General features: G+C 34.7%; 1 protein-coding gene across 1 annotated transcript in view; it reads left to right on the top strand.

The window, feature by feature from the left end:
- LOC138698485 (membrane-bound alkaline phosphatase-like) overlaps positions 1–12808 on the top strand; it is a 101420-nt gene that overhangs the window by 57250 nt on the left and 31362 nt on the right. The window contains exon 3 of the mRNA XM_069824448.1: positions 11890–12110. Within this exon, the coding sequence (XP_069680549.1) occupies positions 11890–12110 (221 nt within the window). The remainder of the gene's footprint in view (positions 1–11889; positions 12111–12808) is intronic.

Below are 12808 nucleotides of genomic sequence, written 5' to 3'. Positions count from 1 at the left end.
ATAATCTATTTATAATTCAATAATTTCCATTTAAAGACTTATATTTTAAGCCAACAGGGAGAATTTGATCCGCTTCTTTTTTATATTTAACTCAAATACCATATTAAATATAACGAGAATTATTGTGATGTAGTTTTCACATACTATCACTGAGCTTATTGTAACGTGAGATGACTGATAGAGTATTGCAACATTAAAAGACACACAGCTAATCGTATGTTGCAATGTTAGATTCACTTATAAGCAGGCTTCGAGACTTTGGACCCGATACAATAAGTTTACTTGCATGCACTGTAGGTTGTTGACTCGCGGCAGGTAGATCCTTAATGAAACCTGGCATTAGTTTTATTGTATTAATTAATCATTAATGCTGATAGTATTTTCCATTTAATGAAACCTTGCATTAATTATTGTATTGTAGTTTTAACAAATTGTATTAATTAATCATTAATAGTGATAGTATTTTCCATTTAATGAAACCTTGCATTAATTATTGTATTGTACTTTTAACAATCGATGTGATGACGTTACACAATTCATCTCCTTCGCGGGAGGAAACTAGCACTTCCTCTTTAAGTGCGTATATTTATTCAATGATCCATTTAATGAAACCTTGCATTAATTATTGTACTAATTATATCATATAACAATAGTGTTAAATGGATAATATTCCCTGTTTGTTGTGCAAGGCCACATTGAATAGATGGAGTCATTTTCGTAATGAGTTGTTTTTACAGCGATATGGGAAACGAATAGTATGAGAAAATTATGAGCGCAGGAACGTCATGTAATTACAACAATTAAATGAAAATAAGCCCACAATCTAGTTAAATGATTAAAAAAAACTGAATGTGATGCACTGCGAACGCTCTACCAATTGAGCTACTCCCTCAGTTATTAAATGAGCACACGAAACAGACATGTTAAACAGCATTCTTTGAATCTCTGGAACTGTCTCATCCTTTTGCATAGATGGCTTGTGTTCATGTAACTAATTATAGATTTTGATTAATGTTTATCGTATTGGCAATTGAGGTGGTGATGAATCATGACATGTAAATTTCCAATTTGGCAGTTGTCTTTATGGTCGGCCACAGAATTTGAACCCATGACCTCAATGCGAGTCTCAAACTCTCTCGATTCTGCATCACTGTTTATGTAAATAAAATAAATTAACATGAAATTAGGTACATAAATATTATTTTAAGAAACATGGGAAACGAATAGTATGGGTAAATTATGAGTGCAGGAACGTCATGTAATTACAACAATTAAATGAAAATAAGCCCACAATCTAGTTAAATGATTGAAAAACTGAATGTGATGCACTGATTAATGTAATTAATAATGTGCACTTTGATAAGAATCATGGTTAGATTTAGGCCTATGCATCACATTATTAATAACGCTATCGTGATAATCACAACAATGAAATAATAACAGTAAAGTAACATTTGTTAGAGCAAGAGCAACCGCGGATAATAAAAAAATATTAAAAAATGAATGTCACGTTTTAAAAAAAACTGAATGTGATGCACTGATTAATGTAATTAATGATCAGGGAACGGATTTATATGGACTAAAAATATATGAAATATGTAAATATATATGTAGTTATTTTTACCAAAATATGGAATTAAATATGGATTTTTACCAAAATATGGAATTAAATATGGACTTAAAATTATAAAAAAATGACTATGTACGTTAAATATTGGTACATTTTAATCAAACTAAACAAAAAATATAATGGGCGTACCTTATCTTCCAATGTAGTTTCAACAAAACACAATTTTTATTGTCTGTTACCATAACAATAGGTTACAAACATTTCTTTCAAGTGCTGAAAAGTGAATCTTCTTCTATTGTCTCTGAGGATAGATTTATACTGACTAAAAGAGCGTTCGACGTCACAAGAAGTAACTGGTACATAATTCAATTTCACAATGTCTGCTGGGGATAAGTCCAAGTTAATCTTCACTGTTGATTCACCACTCATCACAGCAACAACCTTTTGTAGTTCTTCATATCCAGGGTTTTTTGAAAGTACAGTGTCCACCTTAGCTCTTACTGCATCTGCAACTTTACCTCTACCACGATTCAGTTGTTCCACAGTACTATTTATAATTTCAAAACTTTCAGATAGTGAAAGGTGCCTATTTTGGAGACTTTTGAGCGTTTTTATGAAGCATGAAAATGTATGCTGAATGTGAGCTAAGTCATTCTTCACACTTATGTCACAGGTAACTGTTTTCGCAGTATCAATTGAGACTGCATCTTCAGAGTCCAATGCAAGGAGAACATTGTTAATAGAGTCTATATGTTCGGCATAATATTCAACTGCTTCTAGCCATGTACCCCATCTAGTTAAAATTGGCTTTGGTGGCAATGGAATTTCAGGGTACATTTCTTTCAACGCGTTAACTCTACTGGGAGCTTTGAGAAATACTTTTTTCACTGATGAAATCAACAAATCTACTTTAGGGAAATTGTCTCTGACCACTTCTGCCACACGATGAAATGCATGCGCCACACAAGTAAAATGAGTCAATTTAGGATATACAACAGATAATGCTTGTCCAGCTTTGACCATATAAGGGGCAGCATCGCTAATAAAGAATAACACATTATCGTACATAATACCCTTTGGCCACAGGATACCCATAGCTTCGTTGAACAGTTTAACTATAGTTTTGTTATTGCACTTTTCTAGAACATCACAATGTAAAAGAATTCGTTCAGAATATTGTTCACTTAACAAACCGATAACTACATTACCAACAAGTCTACCTTCTTTGTCGGGAGTCTCATCAATGGAAACCCAAATTGAACTATCTTTAATTTCATCTCTTATCTTCTGTATTGTCTCATCGTAGATGGATGGAGCATACGTCTTCCTAAGTGTTGACTCATCCGGGATTGTATGTTGAGTATATTTTTCAAGGAATTCCCTGAAGACCTTATTCTTTAGTTTGTAGAGAGGAATATCAGCAGAGATGAGAGAACGGCACAGGTCGATGTTAAACTCAGATCTTACATTCGATGTTGTTGGTTGTGTTAAAAACAATTGTCTCTGCTTGGAATTTAGTTGTTTGTTGGCCTGATGTTTACTAGTTGTAATGTGTTGTTGCACCAGGAACTTTTGTGTAGATGATACTGCACACTGACACAAATTACAAAATAATATTTTATTGTCAGTTGATAAACCATCTTCTTTAAATTCTGAAATGTAACTTGTTAGTTTTGATTTTAAATTGACTGAATGACGTACTTTTGGCATATTTACCGTCTTTATAGTATGATTTACAAAACTGAACCTATGTGTACTCTGACTGGCATTTAACTGTTGAGCTGCACAACTGAAGTCTGTTAAAAATTTTAAATTAAATTAATACAGTTTTGTAACTTACTTTCCCATTGTTGATAGGACTGCTAATTTTCAAATAACTCTGATGTTAAAGGGATTACTGAACATGTGTTTAAATCTCTATTGTTGAAATGTATTTTTAAAAGTTAATGGAATTTTGTTTTGTTTTATTGTTAAACCTAATATAATATGGACTGTTTTATATGAAATATGGAAAATATATGGAAATTAACGAAAATATGTACTAAACTCTAAAATATGGAAAAATATGGAAAATAAAAGTAGGATTTTTCAACCCTACACATTGTGAAACATAAAGATAATGCAAAATATAAATTATATTAGCTTTATAAGTAAATATGTATTTACATATAAATCCTTTCCCTGTTAATGATGTACATTTTGATAAGAATCATGCGTTAGATCTATGCATCACGACGTGTAATTATAAATGTAAACACCATTTATTTTTGGAAAAGGATTTATTATTATTATTATTATTATTATTATTATTATTATTTTTATTATTATAATTAAATTTTCTGAGGAAGGAGTAAGGTGAAAGATTTTACTTCCTCTGACTGGTTATGCGTCAATCTATCTTCAAAAGTCCAAGTCTTTTTATGTATATCCCTTTGTACTTTAACAACTGATGTGAGAAATTACAGTCCGCTCCGCGAATGTCTGGAATCAGGTAAAAGATGTTTACTTCCAGCCATAGATAGAGTATAAATCATGCTATTTATGCCTCTTTAAATACAGCAACCAGGTGACTGTTGAAGTGAGTTTTATGTTTACACATTTTATTCACTTCTAGTAATCATTCCCTGTTGGGTGTTAGCTCAAAAGATTTTACTTCCTGCCATAGATAGAGTATAAATCATGTTAACTTTATGTATTTATGCCTCTTTAAATACAGCAACCAGGTGACTGTTGAAGTGAGTTTTCTTCATTGTTATTATGCTGTACATTTTATTCACTTCTAGTAATCACAGGTAATTTTTGAAGTGAGAATTGAGTTTTTTCCACATATTTGAGTAATTTTATTTATTTCTACTCACCATTCCGCTATTTCATCTTTTTGAATTCGATTTAATGCATTGTTTTACTTCCACCAAGGTGATACACTTTCTCTTTCAACTACGGTGAACTGGTTGGGTGCTGCTTCAGACAGCTGCGTCCAGTCAATGTCATATAGTCGAGGACTCACTTTCACTTCCACGTGCGGGATTCACCTCTCACACAGATGGCTAAACCGACTGCGTAATACATACTCATACATATTTCACAACAGAAAATTATTTTCAACTGGCCAGGGAACAGGCGGTTGTCGAAAAAATAATACAAGTGTCAAATAAGACCTATAGGAACATGTGTATTCAAAACATCCACGCATATCGAGTGATTTACCTTGGCTCTTACGTAACAAGAGCTTTCATTTTCAACTTAACAAACAATGGACCTTGAAACTTATGTAACACAGCTTTCACTTCATTTCAACATTCTCTCCATGCTCATTCGTCAATCGCTTTCCCACACCACTCGCTTGCAAATACCCATTCACCAATCACAAACCAGCTCCCCTTATCCCTCCTTTGACCACGCCCCCTTTCCCCTATCCCTCTTTTGGTCACACCCCGTTTCCCCTATCCCTCATTTGGTCACGCCCCCTTCCCCCACCCCTCCTTTGGCCACGCCCCCTCCCAGCCTCCCAGCCTGTCACGTGAGCATCATTTCCTTACTACTGTCTTCTGAAACTAAAAATGTATTGGTAATTGCATTATACAGAATTTTTTTTTCAATTTTTAACTAAAAATTACATAGTTCGCACGCGCTTATCACAACAATTGAGGGGTTTGCCGGAAAAAGGGCGTATACGTGAATATGACGAATTGAGATACATGCAATTTAACATTTTAAAACGCACCTGAATAAAATGTTATACACGCATGCAGTCCTGTCCTGCAGGTATGTACAGTACAATCAAAACAAAATTTCGCTACTATAATTAGCGAATTATTCACTACATTTTAAACCGTTTTCCCGAAGAAGGGCTTATAGGTCTATCCGCCTTTCTTCCGGCAAAGTCCTCACTTGTTACAAATCATATGACTTTAGAAACTTGATTCTTTACAGTTTAATTATGCATTCTAATGTACAGTCTTATAGAATTTACAAGAGTGACGTGATTTGTAAAAATTATTGTAATAAATGTGTAAGAAAATGTAATTTTGTAGTTAAAAATCGAAAAAAAAAAATCTGTACGAAGAAACTATGGAGTTTTAGCTTGAGAATACTAAGTAATTAAAGAAATGATACTCCTGAATAGTTCATATATATTTGTATTAACAAAAGCCGCCCTAAATAAGGATTCAATAGATCGGCCTACTAATCAGTTCATAATGAACAATGATTGAAAACAATAATGTGACAATTTGAAAGAAAAAGAACATTAAGATAAATGATAAGAAAACATATGAAATCATTTACAATAAAAGTTTCTATGGTACAATTGATGATTAATTGAAGGGTTCACAACCAGAGTGGACCAAGTCCATCTGAAATAGTTCTGAGATATTGAGTCTCAAAGTTCCTGGCTCCCGCTTAGCAACATTCATCATCCATAGGAAATGCTGTTATGGACTTTGTTACGGCAATGAATAAATATAAGTTTTCTTCATCCGATATTGTATTAATCCACAAATTGACCACAGGTGGACTTGGTCAACTCTGGTTGCGAGCCCCTCAATTATAGCTAAGGATGATTTTAACACATGAAATCCTATGGTATCAATCATTGCATCAGCAATTTTAAATTGTTTAAGTTGATTTAAAGTTTCTCGTGGGATCGTGTCACGGGTACCGAACATGAGTCCAAAAACTGCCCAATATGTGATGTGGTATTGTGCTCCGAGATGCTGACAACAAGGCTCATATATGACTTGTTTTTCACGACACATCTCTTGTGGCTGTTGCTCATGCATCTCAAAACGGATTGTGGGGTCAAGAATGACACCCTTATCCTTCTGCCGATCAATTATGATGATATCAACACATCTAGTAGAGCCATCAGAAGAGACGCAACCAACCTCCTCATAAACCTCATAGGAAGCATTCTGATGGATTGAAGCTGCGATGAGAGAACGAACCGTATTATGTCTGTTGATTCGGAGCAATTCTTTAGCCTTAAAACAAGAAAAAAGTTATTTTACAATCATCTTCAAATTAGTGCAATTCAGAAAATATTGAGAATAAGATCCATGTTTATATGACTTTTTTGCTAAAATATCTTTGGTAATATTGTCCGTAAGTGCCGGTAACTCCTCGTGAATCACCCTGTATATAAAACCTCAACAGAATTCGGAGTAATTTCAATTATCCTTTGATGTTTCACAGGAACATAAAGCATTAAAATGCAGGTTTCTCGAAACTTAAATTTTGAGTTGTTTACCTTTTGAACTGGGCCGTCGAACTGTAGTTGTATCTATCAAAGTAATGAGTTGAATGTTCTTGTTATCTTATTACTACTGAATTGGAATGTGAATTATGTGTATACTGAATTAATTTATCTTGTTACTAAATATAATTCATTTTCATTTAGTTACACTGAGTACTTAAACCACTGCTTGGTTAAAGTTGGCGAAATAATGATTATCTTGTCCAGTTTAATTCCTGTACGTATACTGAGAGAATAATCCATGGTATGTTGCAGCATGGCAGCGAGAATTAATAAAAAACAACTAACTTCGCAGAAATGGTATTGAGATAAAGAATTCAGAGTGCTTAAGAAACAACGGATTCAGACACAATGGTATAGAAAAGGATTTAATGTTTGTTGTCACGAACAAAGCAGTCAAGTGGCATGACCGTGCACAAAATAAATGGAAATAGAATATTATGACAGTAATAATTAGCCTACTACAAGACTGAAGGTCAAGGATGACCTCGAAAAGTTACAACATTTGGGATTTCCTGTCTTTAAAACGAACGAGGAGAGTCTGGAGGAAAGGAAAAAAAGCATTAAGAACATTATATAATATTAAAATTCCCTAACTGCGATGAAACTACAGTATTATCTCAATGTATAAATACTTGTCAGAGACTGTGACAATTTGTATCAATGTACCAAATTTTAGATGTCATGAAAGAATTACTTCGAACTTCATGCTCACAATACTACCTGCGGAAGATTTAGGAATGGACAAACGTCACTTCCGTATAATGTTTTGATTAAGAAGTGCAGGACTATGTACTTAATTATTACTAAATTTATTAATTTTTATATACAGGAAGAATGTAAAATACTTCAGGATATGTAGTTTGGTTAATCTACGTATATCGATTTAATCTGACATGCCTATGTCCGAAATGTAACGTTAGGAAGTTATTGATGAGCGAACGTTTAAGCAGAGACAGGCATTATAGAGTCTTTCTACGTTTTAGAACATTGTAATAGGATATACCTATTATTGAAAATGCTAACCTTGTGTTGTTCCAATACGTTTATTTCATAATTAAGTACAAACTCAGTAAGAAATTAAAATAATTACACAAAACAAATTACTAAGGTTACCCTTCTTATGAATACCATGAATTGTAAATTCATATCTGTGAAACTCTAGGTAGCTTGCCAGTTTCAGAGAACATCTGGTAAACATGAAAAAAAACACAGAGCTAGATGGAACACTTCGATTGGGAAATCGTCGTCTGTATTAAAATATTAAATTATGGTTTATTTAACGACGCTCGCAACTGCAGAGGTTATATCAGCGTCGCCGGTGTGCCGGAATTTTGTCCCGCAGGAGTTTTTCACATGCCAGTAAATCTACAGACATGAGCCTATCGCATTTAAGCACACTTAAATGCCATCAACCTGGGCCAGGATCGAAGCCACAACCTCGAGCACAGAAGACAAGCGCTATACCGACTACGCTACCTAGACCGACTCGCCTATATTCCTCAACAGCAGCCAATGCATTGCCATAACAAAATCCATAAACAAAAAGCATGTCTGCATATTTACTATACGAATACACAAATTAAATGTCAAGTGAACATGTATTCAGTTGTGTGTGTTCCGTTGGTATTGCGGTGCTCAGATGCTATCGTGTGCAAAAGATCTCGCATAACGCGTCAAGTACAGTACACGGAAGCGCAAGATGTTCCAGTACTTCTTCCCTCAATTTCTCCCCAACCATTAGACTTCGGACATAGGTATATCAGGTTAAATCGATGTAGGTTAACCCAATCTACATTACCCTCAGTATCTTACATTTCTCCTGAGACACTATAAATTTTCCAAAATGTGGAAGATCTGACCAACACTTTCAGCTGATTCCAAGGATCCAGAATACATAATGCACATACGAAAGTGTACCAATACACAATTTGTTGGAAGAGACGAAATACAATATACTGCCAAGATCATTACCCTACATTCGAAAGTAAATTAGTCCTAAATAAATGATTGTGCAGAATGTGTAACAGTTCCCTCAGTATCATCAGACATATTCTTTTTACATCTTCACGTGTGAAGTTGAGGGCGAGAAGTGTGGATTTCGTGAATTTAAAGGATGTTCCTCTTGCACCAAAAAGAAGACCCTTTACCTCCCATGGAGTAGTACTTGCAATTTCTCACTTACATGTGAAATTCATTGGCTGTAGATGAACATCTTTTTTTCATTGACTTGAATGGCCTGCTGCTGATATTTTTCGAAACGTATCGTCGAGTGTAAAATAAGACTCCGTTGATTGCGTCGATAGATTGTCACAATGTCCGTTCTTCTTGTTGATTCATCCTTTGCAAATGAAGTCTTTTATACCGGGTCATCATTTTGTATTTACTAACATTTCTAATATTAACCTGACTGTACCTTTGAATTAACGGTTGAGAACCGTAAACGCTATGTTACCCCCCTTCCACGACCGGAGTTTGATGATACTAGTGTAAAATACAAACAAATCACTTTGCTAGGTATAGGAGAGAAGAAAAGTAGTGTATCCATTTACGTAAAGTAGGAACTATTATGATTTTCAGTTTGATAATTTTCGTTGGGTTTTTATTTACTCAAAATACAGTACAGTATTACTCACTAACTGAACTATGCAAGCGGACGTATTCATTATGCAATGTATCACATACTGTCTACAACACATTAGCATACAATATGGAGAGTGCATTTAAATGGAAAAATAACCAAAATCTGGATATTAAACAAAGTGTTGAAAATGATGGCCGTTCATTTCTATAAGGGGTTCAGTTCTTTTGTGTGCATATTATCGAAAACGTTTTTAAGCATAGCTTCTGAAATTGAATGTATTGTGTCTGGAATATAATTCATTAATTCTCCTACTGTTGTAGGATGTTTAACAAACACAATTGTTTTACAGTAACCCCAAAATAAATAATGCATACATCAGTCGACATGGGGTGCATAATCCTGTGCCTCTTGAAATAATAATTCTGTAGCTACTGTGTATATGACAGTGCCTTACTTACGTGTTGTAATCACTTCACTTCTGCTCGATACGCACAGATAAATTTACTCAGATTGCTGTCTACTGTCCGTCCAAGTAGTTATGTCGCGGGGTCGTATCATATGGCAGTTACTTAACGAGGCCCTTTTATTTAAATTATTTTAAACAGTTGTATAATATTACGTAGACGTCCATTTCCTGATAGCAAATGTTTTCAGAAAAGAGCTGAGACAGCCCAGCCACTAGTCTTTACAGAGGGAGCAGTAGAAACGAATGTTGGAAACAGGGAAGCGAGGTAACCAAACGGATATAGTACCTGTGCGAAATATAATTCAATAATGATTGCACTTTATTCACTGGAAAATACGACCATATTTCCGGAACATACTATACTCACTCAGTACTGTATACTGTGACCGTAAGGCGACTTTGACTGCATAGGCTATGCGGCCGTGGGTTGAAGTTCAATAGTAGAAGGTGTGGGAGTGAAATACATTCAAAAACTCAGGTACAATAAAAATTGAAGTAAAAATAAAATGATGTCTTAACTATAAAGTTTGTATAGATATGAGCTCCTTGGTCGCCAAGTGGTGTAAGTCAGAGATTATCGAAAATGAGTTAGTAGTGCCATTGTATTCTACAAGTGGAGAAATATTAATCTGAAAAGTGAAGCAAGTCATAGTACATAAATATACCAATAGAGCGCATTAGAAGTTTGAGCACACAATTACTTTTGTTTCGCGTTTTATGCCAAGTTAAGTAAGTCGGGTACTGGTACCGCTGATTCATTTGGACAGCCAACCTACGCGCTTACATCATCACATACCGGTACTATAAGGTGTGGACTGTAAGTAATTTTAGGGGGTTATTCTTGAGATATTTCAAACAAAAAAAAAGTTTAATACAACTTTGCTCGTTTTTACTTCCTTTTCGTGATAAAAATTGTTTCATAAGAAACATTTCACAGCGTTTTTTTTTTTTGGGAAAGTCATTGATTTAATTCCCATACTCTGTCAGTTTAAGAGAGCAATGTATTAGCATAATAAATGATTGAAAGAATTCTAGTTTTGTCCTTTAAATATGCAGAAATTTAATCCGTACAAATGTAACATTTTAAAATTCCTTTTCAGAACGAAAAGTTACATTTCTTCGTATCAAATTTCTGCACATTTAATGGACAAAACTAAAATTCTATCAATAAAATTTGTCATAATATACTGCTCTCTTAAACTGACTGAGAGTATGTGAATTCAATTGCTTTCCCAAAACACTCTATGAAAGGTTTCACATAAAATAATTTTTGTCTCGAAAGGGAAGCAAAAACGAGCAAAAATGTATTAACCTTTTTTGTTTCAAATATCTAAAAGAACAATCCCCTGAAATTCATGACATTACTTACGGTTCATTCTCTATTTCAGCCAATTGTTACTAGAATTCTTTAAACGGTAACACAAAACTTTATTCTTCTCAGAACAAGGCTTTTTGACTTACAACACTTGACGACCAAACGTCCTCTATATGATGGCGTAATTCAACAACAGTAAAGCAAAAGTGAAACGAGAACGACATAGGAAACAGAAGTATTCGGATAGAACTTTATGCACAGTTTTTTTATTTTAATAAAATTCATTGTCTGCTCGAAATGGCATCCGCTCTCCTTTCAAGAGAAACCGTCATCTGATTGTAAGCTACGTTTGAAATAAAATTTGCAGCTATTGTTATCATCGGTATAGGTCACTCGTTATTTCATGGAACCAAATGCTTGCGTGCGTCGAAGAATATAGTAAGAATCATATGGTGTTGGTAAGTGAGCTTGCTAGCTACAAGTAGAAGCGTAGCGAGTGAGGGGAAACGTCTCAGTCCCCTTTTTTCTTTCTCTGATGGTCAGCTAGGTTTCACGAAATAACAAATGGAGTATAGTAACTGAGGTGGTCGCTTTTCGTCTACATTTTTATTTGTTCTGTTAAATTAATAAGAGAAGATGTGAGTGCGATACTGTAGGCTTATACAGGAATTTTGTTCAACTATTCTTTCCTTCCTTTCAGACTCTGATCACTGGACCTCAGACGCACAAAACATTTTAAAACATAAACTGGAGAAACCTCTTCTAAAAGGCAAAGCGAAGAATGTGATTATGTTTCTGGGAGACGGGATGTCTATCCCAACATTGACCGCAGCTCGAATTTATCTCGGTCAGTCGCAAGAGCACACGGGAGAGGAATCCGTCCTCTCATTTGAGAAATTCCCGTACGCCGGATTTTCGAAGGTAAGTGTAAAATATACAGTATTTTGAAGATAATTTTATTTATATTTAGTCCAAGATTATACTGATTTGTATTTCAGATGATCCAACCTTAAGAAGATTAATTTACGTAGCCTGTCCACTTTGCTTCTGCCTTCTGTAACAGACCAATTAACGAAAAATGATGTAAGCGGATTTGTTTTGTTCATCCATCCATCCATCCATCCATCCATCCATCCATCCATCCATCCATCCATCCATCATTCTATCGATTTGCAGTTGAAGATCTAGGTGCAACACCAGTCACGATCCAGTAATCCTACAGGATTGAAGTTTAAGATCTGAAACAATTTCGTAAATAAAATGCCTCTTTAGTTATTTTTCAATTCCTATCTTTAAAGCACTATGCTGCCCTCTGTAGTTTTATACATAGTGTCAAAAAATAGTAGAAAGTATTCTTCAGAACAAGCAAAAAATAAACTACTAAACACTGTTAAAAATAACTCGAAAATATCAGTTCTCTCTCTCTTCCTCCCTCCCCTTCCCCCCTCTCTCCTTCTCCCCCTCTCTCCTTATCCCCTCTGCCTTTCTCTGTTTGTCTCTCTCTCTGGTTGTCTGTTTATCTCTCTCCCTCTCCCTCTCCCCCTGTCTGTCTCTGTCCATTTGGCGATGTAGTGGTATAAATGTACAGTACATCAAATATGAAGAACAAAAAATTCTGT

Source organism: Periplaneta americana, chromosome 1, assembly GCF_040183065.1.
Source record: "Periplaneta americana isolate PAMFEO1 chromosome 1, P.americana_PAMFEO1_priV1, whole genome shotgun sequence".
Taxonomy (NCBI): domain Eukaryota; kingdom Metazoa; phylum Arthropoda; class Insecta; order Blattodea; family Blattidae; genus Periplaneta; species Periplaneta americana.
Note: the sequence above shows the minus strand (reverse complement) of the source record. Positions and strands in the feature narration are given on the sequence as shown.